The 23,677-nt window shown below is 38.3% G+C and overlaps 1 protein-coding gene across 1 annotated transcript; it reads left to right on the forward strand.

The window, feature by feature from the left end:
* Positions 1 to 367: 367 nt before the first annotated feature.
* LOC147603923 (uncharacterized) lies at positions 368 to 3,645 on the forward strand. The gene is made up of 6 exons (XM_086796340.1): positions 368 to 454; positions 1,013 to 1,173; positions 1,472 to 1,582; positions 1,675 to 1,823; positions 2,055 to 2,146; positions 2,251 to 3,645. Exons 1-6 carry the CDS (start codon positions 368 to 370, stop codon positions 3,532 to 3,534), a joined length of 1,884 nt encoding a protein of 627 aa, XP_086652466.1. The 3' UTR covers positions 3,535 to 3,645.
* Positions 3,646 to 23,677: the final 20,032 nt, after the last annotated feature.

The raw sequence follows: 23,677 nt of genomic DNA on the forward strand, positions 1-23,677 counted from the left end.
ATTATCAGCCGAATTAATGAAAGAAAAACTAGGTGCAGAACATGAAATTTTTATTGAAGGTCTATTGCAAACTGATGATGGTTTTGAGAGCATAGGGACAATTCCCTTGTACCATGGGATTGGTGAACATGGGTATTATATCTTAGATAATACCCTGTCATCATTTTATGTTGCAAAAGTAGCCATTACATCAACACCACTCCCTACCCCTGGGGATATTCCTTCTGGATCTAGCAGCAAGACCTCACCTATGTGAGTGACATTTCAACTTTTGAAACATGGTAAAATATAGTGAGGTTATCTTTCTTGTTTCAATTGTTGACTTTGGATTGTTGATTTTTTTCCTAGTGACTTGGATGAAGAGGACATGGAAAAGGTGGTGCATGCAGATAATTTAATTGACATTGAGGAAGGTGATCCTGCATTTGACACTGCAGTATCTGCCTTCCAAATTGTTCGTACTTTGCCGCCCAATGACATATTCCATAATATTATAAATGAATGCACATTCAAAGGAAAAGTCAAGGAGCTCCCTAAGAAGTATGAAGAAAATTGCATTTATGAGCTTTTAGATGGGAAGGGCATGGAGGGTATGGAGCACAAATATGAAGGAAATGCATGGACAAAACCCCAGACACAAACAAGAACTAATAAATCTTTTATTTTGAGAAAGAGTTTTTGTGGGGGTACCTTCCAGTGTATGAATGAAAGATGCACTTATCGATTTCGAAACAAATCACCGAATAGGCTCCATTGGAATGGCCAATTATTGAAATCCCCAAATGAAGGATGTTTGGCTTTGGGAAGTTATGGAAACTTAGAGTGTTTCTTTTGTAAGCATGTTCCAATGTGCATAAAAACATGTTCAGTGTCTGCCTACTATTTTATGCCTAAAGATCACTCCCATAGTAGATTGTTCCTTCACTATGGGAAACATACACACACAATTGCTAGAGGCATGTGTCGAGCATCTATGCGAAACATTAAAGCCTTAGTAGCTCGTGTTGTTCAGATGGACCATAATGCGGGTCCACGAAAGGTACGAATGATTGTTGCCAGGGAGTTGGTTTTGAAGGCTTTCACTGACGATGATAAAGTGATTGGAGAGTTTATGTCAGAGAGGGAACTCCAGGAGATGTCTCAAGAGCTAATATCTTTAATAAATCTCAAAAAGTAAGTTCTTCTCTATTGAATATATATATATATATATATATATATATATATATATATATATGTAATTTCTTAACCAACTTGGTAAATGTAGGGTGAAGCAGATGGTAATGCAAAGTCGAAAGACAAGTCGAGCACTAGGTGATGGATTTGAGGCTATCCTAGAGTTAAAAAGAAAATGCCACTTTCAGTTCTTCCACGGATCAAGGTTTCCCTTGCAAGCAACCAAAAGTGATGAGAGGTGCTATCTTTTCAAGATGTCCACAACTGGCCCTGGCTCTGGCGTTGATATTGTCAATAGAATGGATGCTGCGGGGGATCGAGACCTTCGACATTCATGGGTTTGTTTTGATCATGTACACCGAGTGGAGAATGATTGGCACACAATGGGTGCACATGTGTATGATCACACGTATGTTTTAATTTTTATTCTCTTTTCAAAATGAAATGACTGTTCGACTGAGTTGTTACAATACAATAATCTTCCAAATACTCTTCTTGCAGGATTGGAGAGCTACTCACAATTGCAACTTGTGAGTTTAGAGAGGAGGATGAGACAGCACAGATAATGTTTTGGGAAAATTTGAATGCAGTTATGATCGACCATACTGGGAAATCAGCAAACTTTTTTGGCTTCATGGCCGACGAAGCAGGTGTAAATTGGAATGCTATTAGGTTAGTATATAACAATGGAGATGAGATGGTAGGAAAGGAGAGATCTTGCCTTTTTCATTGGAAGGACAATCTTCGAGTGCATACACAAAAGTATATATATGCTCAACATATGGAAAAACACAATGAAATGTGTGAGAGGTGGAGGACTGCACCAACCAAAGAGGATGCTTTAGTGCAATTCCGTAAGATACGTGCATGGTGGGCAACAGGAAAGGCAGCAGACAGAAACATTCCCAAGCTAGATAGTTGGCTTAGTTGGTGGCACTATAGAGCAAGTCGTTGGGGTCATTTTATTATTAAGGTATGTTATGTATGTTTTTTTTTCTATGAACTTAATTCAATAGCAGTAATTAAAAAACCTACTGGTTTGGGTTTATCTTTGTGCAATGGGTTTTTAATGAACAGGATGGTGAGCCTATTGTAAATGCTCTGGTACCACGGACGAACCTCTCTGAAGCCAAGCATGCTAGTTGGCTAGCAGGAGAAGGATACAAACATAAAATTAGTTTGTATGATGCATGTGTTTCAGATCTCATCAATGCTTACTTCCAGTGTGCTCGTCAAATGGCTTTTATGGAAGGAAAATATATAGGTGGAGGGCCTGACCTAGAGATATTAATTGAGAGAGCTCTTTCCAGACAAACTTCAAGCCCTTCTCCAGCTGCTACTTCAAGGGCAATTGATGATGCAGTGATGGGCACTCCAATGTTTACAAACAGGATAAATTTCAAGGGTGAGAAAAAGACTATTCGAGCTAAACGTCCACTTCATGAGGTCCATGAGGGGAATGTAGGGAGCTCTAGCCACCGACCAGAGTTTGTTTATGTGACAGTGGATAAGCATGAAAAAGGGCAAGCATCAATAAATCCAGAAGAAGGTGACGTAGCACTTCAATCATTAGAGCAAGATATTCATCAGACAAAGTGGGCATTGCGCAGGATTCCGATCTTCAATAGAGTAGAATGTAACCATTGGGTAGGAGGAAAAAAATGTAGCAGAAAGCTACGAGGCGGAGAAGTGGCACCATGCTTTTGGAGTGATTGTCAATTATCTTCTTGGAGGAAAGAAAAGTACTGCTATTTCTGTAATAATGATGTTCGACACACTTGGAAGCCTACAAAGACAATCTTACATCCACCTGCAAGTGTTCCTAATGTTTGGCCAATAGCAACAGGTACACACTTGAAAGTCAGGGAAGCTCATGATTTAGTAAAAGCTGGATTTGAGATTGGTGTACAGATTCCAAATAGTTTGCTTCAAGAGAGTGAACAAAACAAGCAAAAAATTCTTGAGGAAGATAAGCAAAAATACCCCTATCGAAAAGGTATATCGAAAGCTGCATATGCACAGATCAGTGCTGCGTTAGATATGAATGTAGAAATTATGGGAGGACATGTTCAAATGGAAGGGCAGAAGGAAATATTTAAAGTGAGGGAAATCCAGAACAAAGAAGCCCTACCCATTGAAGTAACCATTCAGAACCACCCAATATGTTCGTGTGCAGAATTCAATGATAGGTTGGTCAAAAGAAAACCATATCTTGCCTGCAAACATATCTACTTTGTTTTCCTGATGATTCTTGGACAGGATGTGAACAATAATATGCATATCCATCAGCCAAAGATTCCTAATTATATTTTGAAAGAGATGCTCACAAGATCTCAGAGGAGCCACCCACAACAATTATAGGATATACTTATAATGTTTTGAGAATATTTTGAGAATATCAATTAAACTTTTTGTACTCTGTGCGCTATATAAATAACACACTTATATTGATTGATTTAATTAAGTTCAGTGTTATGTCAATGTTTTCAGTCATTTAATAATTAAGTTCAGTGTTATGTCAATGTTTTCAGTCATTTAATAATTAAGTTCAGTGTTATGTCAATGTTTTAGAGAGCAGCACAAGCACAAATCTGCTCGCTTGAAGGGGATAATCTATTTTTGTATTCTGTGTGATTTTTGCTCTCGGCTCGCTGCTCTCGGCTCGCTTTATTGACGCACTCCATAGAGAGGTGAAGGGTAGCAAGATAAAGGTGCTTAAACAACAAAGGAGGAAGTAGCACATTGACAAGAAAAAAAACTATTTATAGGCCATCAAAAATATGCTTGAGAAGCATCAAATACCAAGGTAAAAGCTATAAGCATTGTAGTGAGGATAGCTATAAAAGATGACCAAGAGAGAGAGCACATCTGCATTAGTAGAAAATGATGAAGTATGAAAAGCATAGTGTAGTAGCAGAGCAGATAGCCAGTGCATGACCTTATAGAGTTCAAAATAGTAAGGAAAGGTGGCATGACCATAATGCAGAGCAACAATAAGCTTGAGCCAAGGAGTCTATGCATAACCCGTGAAGAGAAGCAAACAACAGCTACAAAAGTTTGTTTACAACACATAAACAAGATGTATGATGAGAAAATTGGTGGCACAACAACCTCATGGTAGTGTATAGGAGAAGAATCTACAACGAAGAAGAGCAAGAGATCTCTTCTATGATAACACACAATCGTGAGCGCAAGTCTTGTGAGATTTGCTCCAGCAACCAAATTGAAGCATAGAAGGTAGTGTTGGCGGAGGAAGTTGTGGATAAGACAAGGTAAATCTTGGTGATTGAAGGTCGCCATGGGAGCTCCAGAGTAGCCGTGAGAAGATGAGCTGGTGGTCCCCAATGGTAGCAAACTAGCATACCTGCAGTGCAGAAACAATTGGTGTATTCAAGGGGCGCATATATATATATATATCTCATTTCTTGATAAATTTCTTTAACCCTTAAAATTAAGGGTTGATTCACACACCTACTTCACATGCTTTGGAAGATTTTGTTATTTCTACCACACACACATAATGTTCACATGCCGTCAAAATGGGATGGTATTGTGAGGATGCATTCACATGTGGGTCCCCTGCCAGAGTGCGGCCAAAATGGTTTGTATTTTTTTCACCCATTGTATGAGGGTAACTATACCTGAGCTCACCAAGAAGCTCAAAATGGTTTTGTAGTAGTGTGCATGGGCGATGCACGTGCAAGGTGCATGCACATGGGTTAGTTACCACCCAAACATTTATGTTCAAAAAGGACTTCGTGTCTAGGTTGGCTAGGCACATGTACACACACTTGTTAAACACTCCAATTTATCATTGAGGGGGAGTGGTGAGAGACGCGTTGCATGAGGGAAATGCTAAATTGTATGGGTGATAGGGGAGTGAGAACACCTTGCTTAAGAGGGGGTGTTGAAACATATAAGCTCGGTTTATGTGTGTGTGGGAAAGCACCTTAGAGGTGCTAGATATTGTGGTAGGGAAAGAATGCCACATAATATATTGTGTGAATGTTGAGAGACACATAGAAAAATATGGAAAAGGGAGTGCCACATGTCATGATGATGTGTGAAGTGGGATAAGGCTAGAAGACCTATATCATTGTATGGTTTACAACATATTGCAATAGAATTGATTGTTGAGTGTGCAATCTCTCTCTATCTCTCTAATCATAGAGTTTCTTTTGTGGGTTAATCCACCTTTATATTTATGCTTAATCTTATGTCTATCACCATGATCAATCCCATATTAGGATTGTCAACATAGGGCTATCACTGATCCTACAATCATGGTCCTTCTAGAGCAGATCGAGCTCAGCAGCTTGCCCACCTTGGAACCCTAAGGCTTGGACCTCCTCAATTTCTTGTACTTCATAGAGACTTATGATGACAACGAGGGCCACCCCTAGACAATCCACCTGAGTCTGGACCTCATTTGGGAGGTGCTCCGTCTCCTGTGCGTGGAGCAACTGTACGTCCCCTTAACAAACCTAATGTCCCATGTCCGAGCAGTTACCAGGGTTCCACCGCCAAGGATGGGGTGGAGTGGCTCCATCTCCTGTGCGTGGAGCAATTGTACATCCACCTAACCAATGTAATGTGCCATGTTCGCCTTCCTAGGGCTCCACCACCACCAGGGATGGGGTCGAGTGGCCCTATAGCCTTGTTCTTCTCACTGTCCTTGTAGTAGTAGCCTTTTGTTTTCATCAGCACTTGTTGGCAAGGATTTTATTCTTGTAGATTGTTCGCAGGCTTTCCATCACTTGCCTCTCAACTTTCTCTGAAGTTTGAACTTGGCCATCAGCATGGCCACAATACCATTGAGCTTCGTGAGTTCCATATGTAGCTCCTCCATGATGGAATTGGCTTCACACATCAACTATCTCTCATTTGCCTCAACCAACAAGTCTCCTCCTTGGGATTTTCATTGCCATTGACATGGCTACCATGAGATCCCATTGAGCTCCAAAAACTACATGCTTCTCCCTCAAATGCACCACTCAAGGGTGCTTCTATCAAGAAACCAAGCTACAAACCAATGTGAAAGCTTCAAAGGCTTCCACCAAACATTGCCCTTCTTCCATGAGCATCACTCTTTCCAATGTTCTCAACCATGGACTTCTTTCAAGCCTATAACCGCTTGTCCCTTCTTAGACAAGCATTGCACCTCTTACACTCCCTTTTCCACATTCTTTTATGTGGAACTCAACATTCACACAATAGCTTATGTAAGATTCCTCCTCAGCCTAAATAATGAAAAAGCGTTTACCTCAATTCCCTATTTTAGAATACAAGAAAATATTGTTTTTCCTTGTTTTTGCCTAGAGAGAAGAAAAATTCTAGAGAGAGGTAATTCAATATTGAGATATTTTTTGATATAAAATTTCTCCTAATATCTAAAATATATTTTCCTGAAACAAAAGTTCAAAATAAATTCTCCAAGGTGCATTAGGAATCAATTAAAAATGGTACAAGGGACCTTAGACTAAGGGCAAGATTTTCAGAAATTTCTGGATTATGGTCCAATTAAGGTTCCAATAGGCCAATAGGATTAATCAAAGTGTTGGGATGAGATAAATCCAAAGAATTAAAAAAATACCCAAAAATGAGTAAATGCTCACATAAGATGAAGAGTTGACTGAGCACAAGGTTTATTAGTTAAAAATTAAGAGATATTACTTTAAAAACGAGATATTTTGGAGAAATGATGAATTTTTGACACCTTGGTAAGGAGAGGGGTGCCTTTGAGGTAGGTGCCTTTTTCACATGTGTGGAAGGGTTTTTTAATTCAAAAATTTTTGATATTTTTATCTCTCCTCTCTCCTGGATCAAACTAGATCAAAAAGGGAGCCAAACTGGTCCAAATCTTTTCCAAATTGAGTCAAACTGAAGCTAGAAAATTCTAGAACCCAGTTGGACTTATTTAGTTAACTCCTTCACCTATATATAGACCCTCATTCCTTTGTATTATCATTTGTGAGCTATACCATGCCAGTATTACATTAAAATAATCATATTTTCTATTATCCCTTAATTTTCCTCTACTTTTGGGGGGAGCTTGGAGCTTCTCTCTAATTTCCTATTTCAAAACCAAATTCTAGGCTTGATAAGCTAGAGATTAAGAAAATGATATTTTCATGATTTTGCATTAACAAAATAATGGTTAATTCTTTTAGATTATTTATAAGTAGTTAAAAACTACTGTAATTGATTCTAAATGAGAAATAGATTACCCTATCAAATTGGAAAAAGATGAATAATGGAACTAGCTTAATCTAGTGGAATAATCATAATTAAGTTTATGACTATGGTTAAAATTATGATTTAAATTCATAGTTTAGATTTACGCTTAAAAATAGATCTTATATCATATTTTCATTACAATGTTTTATTATTTTAGAAAAATTAAAAATTATCACTAATAGCAGCAGCAAAGCTATGGTAAATTTTTCTGAAAAAAATACATATCTTATTTGCATATACTAAAAGAGGAATTCCTACCATATTGTAGGTTTAGAAATTTAAATCAAAAAGAATTATTTTGATCATATTTAGGAAAGAATACTTTTTTTTAATTATTTAATTAAGAAAAAGATAAATATTTGATAAATTTACTTTATGTATAAGATTTTTTAAATGATAAAAGAGGAATTCCCATGACATTTGGAATTCAATCATTTAAATGCAAAAAGAGCAACTTGTGGCATATTCAAAATAATGGATATTTTTATTTAATTTAAAAAAAGAGCAATTTGTGGCATATTCAAAATAATGGATATTTTTATTTGATTAAAAAAAGAGAAATTTTAGAAAAAATTATTTTATATATAAGAACTTTTAAATGATAAAATAGGAATTCCCATGACATTTAAAATTCATTCATTTAAATGCAAAAAGTAGAATTTTAAGCATATTAAAAAAAAGGATATTTGTATTTAATTAAAAGAGGAATTTTTATGGTATTTTAAGTAGAAAAAAGTTTAAATTAATTTTGATAACAAAACAGGAATTTTCACCATAATTCCACCTAGAAAATTAGCGTGGATATCTAAATTGGTGGAAAGAATATTCTTAGATACTTTATGTGGATAAATCACCAAATTGATATTTACCCAAAATTGGATTAATGGAAGAAAAGTATTTTTATAAAATCCTGATATTCTCCTATAGAACTATTTCTTAATCTATTGTGGTTAGGAAGGAATCAATTTCATAAAGTTAGAATTTTCCTTATGGTTAGAAGATCAGTAGATTTTTATCTGAAGAAAACCCTTAGGAATCAAAGTTAAAAGTAAACAGAATAATTTTGGTTAGACCACGAGTATGAGAGGGGCGGCTAGTAAACTACTTGCCCATCTCTCGAATCTAAATCAAGCAAAAACCTCGAGACCAATTCCAATTCTTGACACAAAGAATAGATTACCATTCAATTAGCATAATTTTCCCTTAACCGAAATCACCAAGAATCTAGTCAAAAATTGAGTCAAATGATAGGTAGACTACCTTGATGAGAGATCAATGATTCTCATTAGAAAATCTAGATTAAGGGAAAAGGGTTTTGTGGAACCAATCTCATACTGAGAATTCTACTTGCATAGAATCTCTGTTTTCTTTTAAAGGACTGTTTTATGCCAGAATGCTGGAGGAAGCATTTAGTATGTGTTTAACTAAGGAGAGACTCGTTGCAATAGCTGGCATGGACTCGTCGAGGGACGTCGCTCGTCGCGACAAAGCCCGCCGAGGTCTTGACCAACCTCCGTATGGTTAAAATGGTGCGCTTCCACTACGATGGGCGAGGACCGATGAAGCAGTTCCTGAGTGAAGTGCTAGGACACCTAAGTAGGATCCTAGAGGGTTTTGACCAGGTGATGCACGGGCTCGCAGTTGCTAGGACACCCATGCGTACGTCGAGGAAGATACGGATGAACTGAAAAGAATTACATTTGTGAACTAAATTTTGATATTGGATCTCATTGGTTGACCGGCTGGTCTTCAACGGAGAGTCCAGATGATATATTTTGTAAAACAATGGACTCAATATTTTGGAGGATTATGATCAATAATATTATGATTTCATTGAAAGATTGTTTTAAAGCCAGCCAAATTTGTTAAAATGGCAAAAAGTTTTAAAGCTAGCCAAATTTGTTAAAATGGCAATTTATTTTAAAGCCAAATTTGTTTTAAAGCCAGCCAAATTTGTTAAAATGGCAATTTCATATTGGGTGTGTAAGTGGTATGACTACTTTAAATTTTGCTTGAACCGCTAGCTAGGGGGTCTGGGAACTCTTTTCCTCGGTACCCGGGCAAAACATAACCAATTTTTTATAAAGAAATCCCACCAATACAATGGTTGGGCAGTTGGCTAACCCATGGGCCGGCTAGGCTGGATCAGGGGATTCATGTGATACAAAGAGTTACGATTAGATTACGTTAGTTAGATTAAGTCCTAGGAAGACCTTGTTTTATGGGAGGAAATTAGCGGATGTGCCTTGCTAAAGGGGAAAAAAGCGATGATTCTATGGACCAAGTACAAGTCTCTTCCCTGATCTGACCATGTGACTTTTGGGTTCAGTCGGATCAGTTTGGTTAGTTAAGACTCTGACTCGTTAGATCAATTCTCTCGTTAGATAATTTTCCTGGTGGTGGAATCGCCCGTGCGTTCCAGGCGAGGGAAGTTTTTTCCGGGCTCGATTTCGGAGGAGCTGCCGAGCTAGTCTCTTGTCCAGATATCTATGGGCAAGGCCCCGAGTGTGGATCCCTGCCCCACGAGAGAGAGACTTACGTTGCTTTCGCCGCCGCCAGCGCCCTCCGAAGGGGCATCGCAGAGAGGGGGAGGGGATCTCACAGCTGGTATCAGAGCTTTATTGAAAGTTAATAAGGAAAAATGAATTCTTATTAGAAATTTATAATAAAAACTCAGAAAGATCATATAATATTGTATTTTCACTCCTTAAGCTTTATTAATGAAGATTCAAAATCAAAGAATTTGGTTTTATAGATGAAAGTTCGCGACTTATCTAGTATTCCCGATCTCACTTAGTCACAAGATATGACTGCTTTCTCCTTCGAGCATATCATCTCTTCTGCTACAACTCGAACGAGCCAGGCCAGACTCGCAATCCATTTCAAGGATTTATATTTTCCAGACCTAGCGGAGAGACGGTAGCACGAGTGGTTTGCAGGGCAATATGTCTAGGCCTCTTGCGACCAGAGCGTGATGCTAAGAGAGAATATCTCGTTGGCCATGATTCTGATGAGGCTAAAAGTAATTCATGGTTTTATTCTATATCACCCTATGCCTTGAGATTTCAGACTTTCCTACCATATCTATAGTCTCCTTAGCCGCTTTATTCCAAAGAGTAAGATAGTAGCTCCCTTGGCAGTGAGGGAACATTTGTATCGGGGCATGTTTGTAGCCCAGTATCGCATTTTCTTTGAGGAGGTTTTGACTTTCTGGAGACGAGATGCTCTATGTACATATTGCAACCTTTATATAAATAAAGAAATGTTTTGTGGAAAAACTCCCTGTTATATAAGTGATTGTTTATTATATGACGAATTGAAGAAGCAAGATCTATTACTCGGACATATGTCCTAGATGTCCAATAAGATCGTTTATCTTGTTCCGACCCATTGATCAGAGTCGAGATTTCCACACAAATGCTTGATGACATGGACCAGCAAATGCAATCAGCCCGTAAAAGATATTAAGGCAAAAGAGATCAGAGAGAGAGTTGGAAGAATCAAATATGGTCTTCATTCGAGTATGACCAAAAAGAAGTTCCTTACCTTTAGGGAAGTACAAGAAGCTCTCTTCCACTTTCAGATACTGTGGACCCTATGCTAAAGAAAGTAGGTGATCTACTTATAAACTTCTTCTGCCTCTCCATCTCAAGGTACATAATGTATTCCATGTCAGTTTGCTTAAGAAATATATACCCAGCCCGAGTCACGTGCTTAATGATGAACAATTGATTCCTCTAACCAGATGGTACTCCAACCTGAAAAAATCCTTGACGTTTGGAAGAAGGTTCTCAGGAGAAGAATCCTCAAAAAGATTTTAGTCAAGTGGAAGTTCTTCCCTCTAGAAGACGCCACCTGGGAGAAAGAAGAAGAGATGGTAAAAGATTACCCCCACTTTGTGAGATGAGGACATCTCACATTTTTCAAGTGAGAGAGGATGTAAGATTCCTCCTCAACCTGAATAATGAATAAGCTTTTACCTTAATCCTCTATAATCATTCCCTATTTTAGAATACAAGAAAATATTATTTTTCCTTGTTTTTGCCTAGAGAGAAGAAAATTTCTAGAGAGAGGTAATTCAATATTGAGATATTTTTAGATATAAAAATTCTCCTAATATCTAAAATATATTTCCCTCAAATATAAGTTCAAAATAAATTCTCCAAGGTGCATTAGGAATCAATTAAAAATGGTATAAGGAACCTTAGTCTAAGGGTCTAGATTTTTAAAAATTTCTAGATTATGGTCCAATTAAGGTTCCAATGGGCCAATAGGATTAATCTAAGTGTTGGGATGAGATAAATCCAAAGAATAAAAGAAAATATTCAAAAATGAGTAAATGCTCACATAAGTATGATTTCATTGAAAGATTGTTTTAAAGCCAGCCGAGTTTGTTAAAATGGCAATTTCATATTGGGTGTGTAAGTGGTATGACTACTTTTAATTTTGCTTGATCTGCCGGCTAGGGAGCCTGGGAACTCTTTTCCTCGGTACCCAGGAAAAACATAACCAAATTTTTATAAAGGAATCCGACCAATACACTGTTTGGGCGGTTGGCTAACCCATGGGCCGGTTGGGGTTAAGGCTAGATTGGGGGATTCCTATGATACAAATAGTGACAATCAGACTATGTTAGTTAGATTAAGTCCTAAGAAGACGGTTGTTCTATGGGAGGGAATCAGCGCGGCTGTGCCTCGCTAAAGGGGAAAAAAGCGATGATTCTATGGACCAAGTTCAAATCTCTTCCTTGATTTGACCAGGTGACTTTTTGAGTTTGGTCAAATCAGTTTGGTTAGTTAAGACTTTGACTCGTTAGATTAATTCTCTCATTAGATAATTTTCCTGGTGGAATCACCCGTGCGTTCCAAGCGAGGGAAGTTTTTTCTGGTTTCGGTTTCGGAGGAACTCCCGAGCTAGTCTCTTGTCCGGATATTCGTGGGCGAGGCCCCAAGTGTGGATCCCTGCCTTGCGCAAGAGACTGATGCTGCTTCTACTGCTAGCGCCTTCGGAGGGGGCATTGCGAAGGGGAAGGGGATCTCACAACAGCTGGTATTAGCTTTGTTGAAAGCTAATAAGGAAAAATGAATTCTTAGCTTTGTTTCCTTATTAGCTTTGTTGAAAGCTAATAAGGAAAAATGAATTCTTATTGGAAATTTATAAGAAAGAGCATTTACGTATTGTATTTTCATTCCTTAAACTTCATTAATGAAGATTTTAAAGAAAAGAATTTGGTTTTATAGATGGAAGTTCCCTGCTTATCCGGTATTCCCGATCTCACTCAGTCACAAGATATGATTGCTTTCGCCTTCAAGCATATCATCTCTTCCACTACGACTTGAACAAGCCGAGCAAGACTCGCAAGCCATTTCGAGGATTTATATTTCCCAGATCCAGTGGAGAGACAGCAACACAAGTGGTTTGCAGGGCAATATGTCCATGCCTCTTGAGACCAGTGCGTGATGCTGAGGAAAAATATCCCATTGGCCATGATTCTAATGACGCTAAATGTGATTCATGGTGTTATTCTATATCACCCTATGCCTCGAGATTTCAGACTTTCCTACCATATCTATAGACTTCTTAGCCATTTTATTCCAAAGAGTAAGATAGTAGCTCCCTTGGCAGTGAGGGAACATTTGTATCGAGGCATGTATGTAGCCTAGTACCACCGTCTTATGCATTTCTTGAGGAGATTTTGACTTTATGGAGCCGAGATGCTCTATGTACATATTGCAACCTTTATATAAATAAAGAAATGTTTTGTGGAAAAATTCCCTGTTATACAAGTGACTGTTTATTATATGACAAATTAAAGAAGCAAGATCTATTACTCAGACATATGTCGTAGATGTACAACAAGATTGTTTATCTTGTTTAAGCAATTATTTTTCGAACCTCTTAAGTCTGAGAATCTCGTTGACAAAATAAAATAAAAAAATTTAATAATGTATCATTTTTGGTAGAATCATGAGGTGAGAGAACCGTGGCCGACAACCAGATCCTCTCATTGTTGAGGAAGAGCTTAACCCCGACGTTCGCAAGGCCCTTCACAGAACTCAACCAGGGTCCTTCAAAGGTGAAGGGGAGAACTTGGCTGAGGTAGTGGAGAAGTGGGTTGAGGCCATGTTGGAGGAATATTTTGATGTCACCGGATACAATAAGATGAGAAAAATGGCTCTCACGCGAGGCTGGATTGTGGAAATAGCCAGTGTGGCATGGAGAAACCATTGCGATACCAACCATCTGGATAGGAACACCCAGTTCTGGAATGATCTCAAAGCTTATCTAAGGAAGAGATTTTGTCTCCCCGGATTTTTAGAAACCAAGATGAATGAATGTTTAGAGCTAAACCAGGGGAGCAAAACTATTGAAGAATATCATCAGGCATTTCCTCTTCTCCTCAAGTACTCAACCACCGCTAGACGAAGAGAAACTTATGGTCATTCAGGGAATGTACGAACCTTTAGATACCCTGTTCTCAAGAATGCCAAGCGAGTCTCCATGGCTAAAGCTATCAAGATGGCAAAGGAATTTGCCAAAGCCTTCATCGTTAAAGTCCCGCCAAAGCCAGCGCCCTCATCCTTCAAGAGATTCCAAACCCCGGGAAGTTCTTCCAACCTTCTGCCTCCAAAGAGACACCAAGATCCCAATCAGAATCTGGAGACAGGAAGTTTCGAGAATGAAGGAAGACCTTTTCCTCGAAGCTCTTTCTCAGGAACTCTGGCTCTTTCAAGAATGCAGAGGGAAGAACTTCGAAGTGAGAACAGGTGTTTCAGATGTCATGGGTTTGGGCACTAGCTCAAGGATTTCCCATCTCCTTATGTGGGCCAAGGAAGCCAGGGTCCCAGAGTTCAAAGACAGACTCCTTTGTATCAATCCAATTAGGGTCCCCCGTGCCAAAATCGGATTACCCCAGAAGATTGCCAGCTCAGCCTGTAGCCTCCATGCAAACTAGTCTCCGAACTCCCTCCCAGAATTGAGGAAACCAAAGAGAGAGAGTTCCACCTATGACTAAAGCAACTAGAGCCATCACTATAGCTGAGGAAGTGGAGGAAGAAAAAGGACAAATCTATGCCGCAATTGAGCATCAGGGGAAGAATCATAAATTTTTAGTCCTCCAGACTCCAACAGAGTACCAGGGTAAGCAATTCAAGCTTTTGATTGATTCAGGCAGTACTCATTCTTTTATTTCCCCAAGATTTCTACGTAAGTTAGTCCTAAATCAAAAATCAGGGAAACCTATGCAAGTGGAATTGGCAAGTGGAAAGAATCTTTTAACACACCTTGAGGCAGACCTTATTCAGTTTAGTCTAGATGAGAACATAAGAGATTGCCAGTTCAAAGTCCTACCCTTGGGAATCTATGATGGAATCATTGGAATGGATTGGCTACATAAGAATCAGGCTGACATTCATTGTCACAATGGAACCATGTCTTTCCTTGACCTTCACAGGAATAAAGTTCAAGGAACTGGAATTTCTGGATCCCTAGTGCTACAATTAGTCAAAGCTTCTAAATTGTTAAAAGGGCTCAGAAAGAGGCAAGCTATTTATGTCATTAAGATGAATCCGATAGATATAAAATGCAAGGCTAAACAACCAGAGTGGTTAAGTGAGTATGCAGATATGTTCCCAAAAGAGCTGACTGAGATACCTCCGTCTCACAAAGTAGATCATGGGATCGAGTTAACCCCCGAAGCTCAGCCAGTATTGTGCATACAAAATGCCAGTCCCTGAAGCCATAGAACTTAAGGAACAGTTAAAACAACTATTAGAACAGGGATTTGTCAGAACCCAATGTCTCACCTTGGGGTGCGCCCGTTCTCTTTCAAAAGAAGAAAGATGGAACGTTAAGACTTTGTATTGACTACAGAGGATTGAATCAATTACGTTAAGACTATGTATTGACTACAGAGGATTGAATCAATTACCAATTAAAAATGAGTATCCTATCCCTAGGATTGATGAACTTCTAGATAGGTTAAGTGGGACCCAAACGTTCACAACAAAGATAGATCTTAAATCCGGGTACTACTAGATCAGAATCAAGGAATAAGGCATCCCGAAGATAGCATTCAATACTCACTATGGGCATTATGAGTTCACAGTCATGCCGTTTGGATTGAGTAATGCCCCAGCAATGTTTAATCATCTTATGCAGGGTATTCTCAGAGAATACTTGGATGATTTTGTTCTTGTCTTCTTTGATGATATCTTGGTATACTCAAAGAATGTGGCAGATCATGAAGATCATGTGTGCAAGGTCCTAGAAATCCTAAGGAAACACCAACTCTTTGCAAAAAAGAGGAAGTGTTCTTTCTCTATTGACCAGGTGGAATACTTAGGATTCATAGTGTTAAACGATGGGATATCTCCTGACCCCACAAAGATCCAAGCAGTCGTAAAATGGCCAGAACCCAAGACAATAAAGGAAGTCAGAGGATTCTTAGGATTAACCAGATGATATAGAATCTTTATACCGAGGTATGATCAGATAGCATCCCCTTTAACTAACCTTCTCAAGAAGAGTATCCTTTTTCAATGGACTACAATGTGTCAAAGTGCCTTTGATAAACTGAAGACAGCCTTAATAACCAACCCTATCCTTAAATTGTCAAATTTTACCAAACCTTTTGAGGTAGTTTACTGATGCCAGTGGGTTTGCCTTAGGCGGTGCTCTTATGCGCAGGAAGGTCATGCAATGGCCTATGAATCCAAAAAACTCAGAACACATGAGAGAAAGTATGCCGTCCATGACTTGGAGTTACTCTCAGTAGTTTATGCTTTGAAGTTATGGAGACATTATCATTTGGGATAGAGGTTCACCTTGATGAGACAGATCATTAAAGTCTGAAGTGGATCTTTACCCAAAGGGATCTCAACATGTGTCAAAGGAGATGAATGAACTTGCAAGAATTCAATTTTGAAATCAAGTATCAGCTAAGAAAAGAAAATGTGGTAGCAGATGCACTCAGCAGAAAAGCCTCCGTGCTTGCAATTATAGTGGTGTCAAATCCATTGATCAGTGAAGCAATGGAGAGAATCATGGAGGACAAATTCTTTGCCCCTATTGCTACCCTTTAGATGCACGAAAGCAAGAAATGAGTCGCATTCTTGGGTACAAATTGGATGAAGGATGTATGTATTATAATAATCGGCTATGTATTCCCATTGATGAAGGAATAAAGGGAAGGATTATAAGAGAAGCCCATGATAGCCTAACAGCTGGACTGAAACCCTACCTTCCAAGCACTGAAAATACGCAAAATATCCGGGCTCGAGCATGCAAAGTATATGCATTGGAGTGCTCCATAGCCATAAAAGCTGCAAGAAGGTTCTCAAAAACACACACACACACACACACACTCTCTCTCTCTCTCTCTCTAGATCACCATAGCCATGCACACAAAAGAAAGCCTAATCTATGCTGTGGCACACAAAAGAAAGGCAAGAATCCCATCCTCTTCTTCATCCTCACTCTCTCCCTTCATAGCTAGAAAGAATTAACACAGACAAGCAAGAATCAAGAAAGAGAGTTGTGCCCAATTCAAGAGAGTTGAAAAGAAGTCGTGCATGGGTTGAAAAAAGAAAAGTTGGTTGCAACTTCCCACACCTCCCCAGATCACACGTCCTCCCTCTTTCTCTTTTCTATATTCAAATTTGAAAAACATTACATACTTTTAGACCTTAGGCTATGGCTTCCATTGTATACAAGGACTATGGCTTGACTTTTCAACACAAAAGAGAGTTTATATGCTTTGGCTTTTGATGTGCGGACCCGCTAAATTGCCAAGCATTTACAAAGTTGGACATGCGTACAAATCATACGGCAACAAGTGTGTGTCGAGGCTTGGATACAAAATAAACATGGGATAACATCATTCTTATTTGAGAAAAGCTGCATCTTCTTAGCCTATTTGATGTCAAAATTGGAGGCTATCATTCCTCCCACACTTAGCTTGTGAGCTCCTGCAAACAAAATATCAATGAAGTTTCTCCCTTTTCACATACTAAATCACTCCTTCAAAAACTCCACAAACTTCATCACACCTCTTCAAACTCCTAACTTACTCTCCCACACTTACTCCATACTCAATCAAACATAGAATGAGGTGAAAATCATCAACACATCCCCCACAGAAAATCCACAAACATCCTATGGAAATAATAATAACTCCTAACTTCAAACACCAAAATAATCCCCATCAAAAGATCATAATTTCATAGCTCTCCCTCACTCAAAATCTGCATGAAAATCTGCCACCCGCATCTACATACCCTTGCTACGCCAAAAATCTCCGGCGTAAGGATTTAAAACACGTTGCCCACTGTTTAGAACAAATTATAGTTGTGTGTGTGAACTGGCTCTTCATAGGAGTTCATTTAATGCTTATTAAAGAAAGAAAGTGAATTGGGCCTGCCTGTAACGTGCAACAATGCTGTGAGAAGAAAATGCCTGCCCATTCGGCATATCTGCTCTGTGCTTCTTCCTTCATCGTTCGCGACTCTCGTTCTCCCTCTACGCCTCCTTGACTGAGCAAAGTGTTTTGCGCTACGCTCTTCCTTCTCTCTCTTTCATGGGCATTCCCTCTCCTTCTCTGATCAGCGACGTATGCACCCTTCATTTGCTGACACTGCACCCCTGGTGATCCTCCCTTCAACACATAAGTCTGCTTGGCTTACTGCGTGCTACTACTGATCATTTTCTCTCTGTCCAATTGTACCCTCGCTGCAAACTTTGTGGCTAGCCCCTCCCGGCGAACGCACCAAATGAAACCCTACCTTCCAAGCACTGAAAATACGCAAAATATCCGGGCTCGAGCATGCAAAGTATATGCATTGGAGTGCTCCATAGCCATAAAAGCTGCAAGAAGGTTCTCAAAAACACACACACACACACTCTCTCTCTTTCTCTCTCTCTCTCTAGATCACCATAGCCATGCACACAAAAGAAAGCCTAATCTATGTTGTGGCACGCAAAAGAAAGGCAAGAATCCCATCCTCTTCTTCATCCTCACTCTCTCCCTCCATAGCTAGAAAGAATTAACACAGACAAGCAAGAATCAAGAAAGAGAGTTGTGCCCAATTCAAGAGAGTTGAAAAGAAGCCGTGCATGGGTTGAAAAAGGAAAAGTTGGTTGCAACTTCCCACACCTCCCCAGATCACACGTCCTCCCTCTTTCTCTTTTCTAAATTCAAATTTGAAAAACATTACATACTTTTAGACCTTAGGCTATGGCTTCCATTGTATACAAGGACTATGGCTTGACTTTTCAACACAAAAGAGAGTTTATATGCTTTGGCTTTTGATGTGTGGACCCGCTAAATTGCCAAGCATTTACAAAGTTGGACATGCGTACAAATCATATGGCAACAAGTGTATGTCGAGGCTTGGATACAAAATAAACATGGGATAACATCATTCTTATTTGAGAAAAGCTGCATCTTCTTAGCCTATTTGATGTCAAAATTGGAGGCTATCATGGGCATCTAGGGTTTATAAAAACCTATATGTCTATGAAGAAAAGCTTCTTCTGGCCACCACAAGGACTCACAAAAAGGATATACTTGAACATGTGCGGTAGAGAGTCAAAGTAGAGAGAGTCAAGATGCCAGGAAAATTGCAACCCTAGACATTCCACAGATGAAGTGGGAATGTATCAGTATGGATTTTGTCACTCGACTACCTTCAGTGCAATCAGGTTACAACTCCATTTTTGTGGTAGTTGACAGACTAACCAAAGTTGCCCATCTGATTCCAGTGAAAGAAACATACACTGGAGTGGATGTTGCTAGAGTTTTCCTTAAAGAGATCTTCAGATTGCATGGCTTATCTAGGAGGATAGTAAGTTACAGAGATCCCAAGTTCACATCGAAATTCTGGACTGCATTCTTTAAAGTAGTAGGAACTTTCTTGGATCTACAAAGATTCCAAGTTCACATCGAAATTTTGGACTGCATTCTTTAAAGCAGTAGGAACTTTCTTGGATCTCAGTAGTACATCCTATCACCCCGAAAGAGATGGGGAGACTGAAAGAGTGAATCAGGTAATAGAAGATATCCTTCGCTCATGCTGTGGTAGGGAACCCAAGAAGTGGTTAAGCTATTTGCATCTGGTTGAATTTGCTTACAATGCTTCTTATCATCGAAGCATTGGGATGAGCCCTTTCAAAGCTCTGTATGGACAAGATTGCCTTACACCATTGACTTGGTCCGACCCATTGATCAGAGTGAGTCGAGATGTCCAAACAAATGCTTGATGACATGGACCAGCAAATGTAATCAACCCGTAAAGATATTAAGGCAGCCCAAGATAGGCAAAACAGTACGCAGATAAAAAGAGAACAGAGAGAGAGTTTGAAGAATCAAGTATGGTCTTCATTCGAGTACGACCAAAAAGAAGTTCCTTATCTTTAGGGAAGTACAAGAAGCTCTCTCCCAGATAGTGTGGATCGTATGCTAAAGAATGTAGGCGATCTAGCTTATAAACTTCTTCTGCCTCCCCATCTCAAGGTACATAATGTATTCATCAGTTTGCTTAAGAAATACGTGCTTGATGATGATGAACAATTGATTTCTCTGACTCAAGGCCAAATGGTACCCCAACCTGAAGAAATGCTTGACATTCAAGAGAAGAGTCTCAGGGGAGCAGAATCCTTATAGAGTTTTTAGTCAAGTGGAAGTTCTTCCCTCTAGAAGATGCCACATAGGGGAAAGAAGAAGAGATGGTAAACGGTTACCCCCACTTTGCGAGATGAGGACATCTCACGTTTTTCAAGTGGGAGAGGATGTAAGATTCCTCCTCAGCCTGAATTATGAATAAGCTTTTACCTCAATCCCCTGTAATCATGCCCTATTTCATAATACAAGAAAATATTATTTTTCCTTGTTTTTTCCTAGGAAAATTTCTAGAGAGGGGTAATTCAGTATTGATATATTTTTGGATATAAAAATTCTCCTAATATCTAAAATATATTTTCCTCAAACAAAAGTTCAAAATAAATTCTCCAAGGTGCATTAGGAATCAATTAAAAATGGTATAAGGGACCTTAGCCTAAGGGTCTAGATTTTCAGAAATTTCTGGATTATGGTCCAATTAAGGCTCCAATCGGCCAATAGGATTAATCCAAGTGTTGGGATGAGATAAATCCAAAGAATAAAATAAAATACCCAAAAATGAGTAAATGCCCACATAAGATGAAGAGTTGACTGAGTACAAGGTTTATTAGTTAAATTAAGAGATATTACTAAAAAAATAAGATATTTTGGAGAAATGATGAATTTTTGACACCTTGGTAAGGAGAGGGGGACCTTTGAGGTAGGTGCCTTTTTCACGTGTGGAAGGGTTTTTTTAATTCAAAAAATTATGATATTTTTATCTCTCCTGGATCAAATTGGATCAAAAAGGGAGCCAAACTGGTCCAAATCTTGTCCAAATTGAGTCAAACTGAAGCTAAAAAATTCTAGAATCCAGTTGGACTTAGTTAGTGGCATCCGTCACCTGTAAATAGACCCTCATTCCTTGTATTCTCATCTGTGAGCTATACCATGCCAGTATTACATCAAAATAATCATATTTTCTATTATCCCTTAATTTTCCTCTACTTTTGGGGAGCTTGGAGCTTCTCTCTCTCTTCAACAACTCTTAGAGCTCTCTTCTCCTCTTGCTAAACCAACTAATTGGTTGGGGGCTTCACGTCTAGAAAAGGAAACAAGCTAATCCTTGAGGTAAGAATGAATTTTATGATTTTTTTGTTAATTTCCTCGAATGACCTCTTTTCTCAACCCCTCTCAAGCTTGAGAAGATTTCTAAATGGTTGTTTTAATTCAAATCAAAATTTCTCTAAGAATTATAATGTTCAATTAAGAGAAAATTAATCATTATGCTTATTTTGAATGCTTTCTTATGTATATCTCTTTGTCAAAAAGAAAAGTCATCTCTATGACTAATTCTTTAGCAAAAGAATGCTTCTCATTGATAATTTCTTATTTAAAAACCAAATTGTAGGCTTGATAAGCTAGAGATTAAGAAAATGGTATTTTCATGATTTTGTGTAAATAAAATAATGGTTAATTCTTTTAGATTATTTATAAGTAGTTAAAAAACTACTTTAATTGACTCTAAATGAGAAATAGATTACCCTATCAAATTGGGAAAGGAGGAATAATGGAATTAGCTTATTCTAGTGGGATAATCATAATTAAGTTTATAATTATGGTTAAAATTATGATTTCAATTCATGGTGTAAGATTCCTCCTCCTCATCAGCAGTTCCTGAATAATGAATAAGCTTTTACTTCAATCCCCTGTAATCATTTCCTATTTTTGAATACAAGAAAATATTATTTTTCCTTGTTTTTGTTTAGAGAGAAGAAAAATTCTAGAGAGAGAATTCAATATTCAGATGTTTTTTGGATATAAAAATTTTACAAATATCAAAAATATATTTCCCTGAAATAGAAGTTCAAAATAAATTCTCCAAGGTACATTAGGAATCAATTAAAAATGATTTAAAAGACCTTAGCCTAAGGGTCAAGATTTTCAAAAAAAATTAGATTATGGTCCAATTAAGGTTTCAATGGGCGAATACGATTAATCCAAGTGTTGGGATGAGATAAACTCAATGAATAAAAGAAAATACCCAAAAATGAGTAAATGCTCACATAAGATGAAGAGTTGACTGAGTACAAGGTTTATTAGTTAAAAATTAAGAGATATTACTAAAACAATGAGATATTTTGGAGGAAGGATGAATTTTTGACACCTTGGTAAGGAGAGGGGTACCTTTGAGGTAGGCACCTCCTTCACATGTATGGGAGGGTTTTTAATTCAAAAATATTAAGATATTTTTATCTCTCCTCTCTCCTGGATCAAACTAGATCAAAATGGGAGCTAAACTGGTCCAAATCTTGTCTCCAAATTCAGCCAAACTGAAGCTGGAAAATTCTACATTCTTGACATAAAACAATCATTTAAAAGCAGGCCATAAATATAGTTTCTAACGAACTCTCATCTTTCCACATTGTTCCACATCCTTCTAACTCAATTCACTTTGCTTATTCTCGAATCTGGATCAAGCAAAAACCTCGAACCAATTCCAATTCTTGACACAAACAATAGATTACCATTGAATTAGCATAATTTTTCCCTTAACCAAAATCACCAAGAATCTAGTTGAAAATTCAATCTAATGATGGGTAGATTACCTTGATGAGAGATCAATGATTCTCATTAAGAAAATCCAATTTAAGGGAAAAGGGTTTTGTGGAACCATTCTCGAACTGGGAATTCTACTTGCATAGAACCTCTATTTTCTTTTAAAGGACTGTTTTACGCCACAATGCTGGAGGAAGCATTTAGTATGTGTTTAACTAAGGAGAGACTCATTGCAACAGCTGGCGGGGAGTCATCTAGGGACGTCGCTTTGCGACAACGCCTGTCGAGGTCTTGACCAGCCTCGGTATGGTTAAAATGTTGCGCTTCCGATACGATGGGCAAGGATTGACGAAGCGGTCCCTACGTGAAGTGCTTGGACATGTAAGTAGGTTCATTGAGGGTTCTAACCAAGTGATGCACATGCTCGCGATTCTAGGACACCCATGCATACGTCGAGGAAGATACGGATGAACTGAAAAGAAATACTTTTGTGACCTTAATTTTGATATTGGATCTCGTTGGTTGACCAGCTGGTCTTCAACGGAGAGTCCGGATGATATTGGATCTCGGGATTCTTGTGATACAAATAGTTACGATTAGATTACATAAGTTAGATTAAGTCCTAGGAACACCCTTGTTCTATGGGAGGGAATCAGCAGCAGCAGCTGTGCCTCCCTCACGCGCTAAAGGAAAAAAAAGCGATGATAGAGGTTAGAAAAAGGCTTTTTTATGCTTTTTTGCTAATAAAATTATAGTAAACTTATGATTTAATTCCATAAATTGGATTTAGGTCTAATGATAGTTATTCTATTATAATTGTGCTACAAAGTCTTATTCTTTCCAAAAATATGAAAATTTATCAGTAATAGCAGCGGAGCTATGACAATTTTTTTCGAAATTAATACATAGCTCCTTTTTAAGCATAATGTGAAAAGACTACTTCCTACTATATTCTAGGATTAGTCATCCTATGCTAAAAGAATGATTATCATCACATTCATGGAAAACTAGTTTTTAGTGTTTATGCATAAATAAGTAATTAGAAAAAAGGTATTTTTGGTAATTTTATTTTTATGCAAAAAGAGGAATTCCCATGATAATGGAGATCCATGT

This window comes from Cibotium barometz, chromosome 63 (assembly GCF_041138505.1).
Source record: "Cibotium barometz isolate CiBa-2024 chromosome 63, ASM4113850v1, whole genome shotgun sequence".
NCBI classification, from domain to species: Eukaryota; Viridiplantae; Streptophyta; class Polypodiopsida; order Cyatheales; family Cibotiaceae; genus Cibotium; species Cibotium barometz.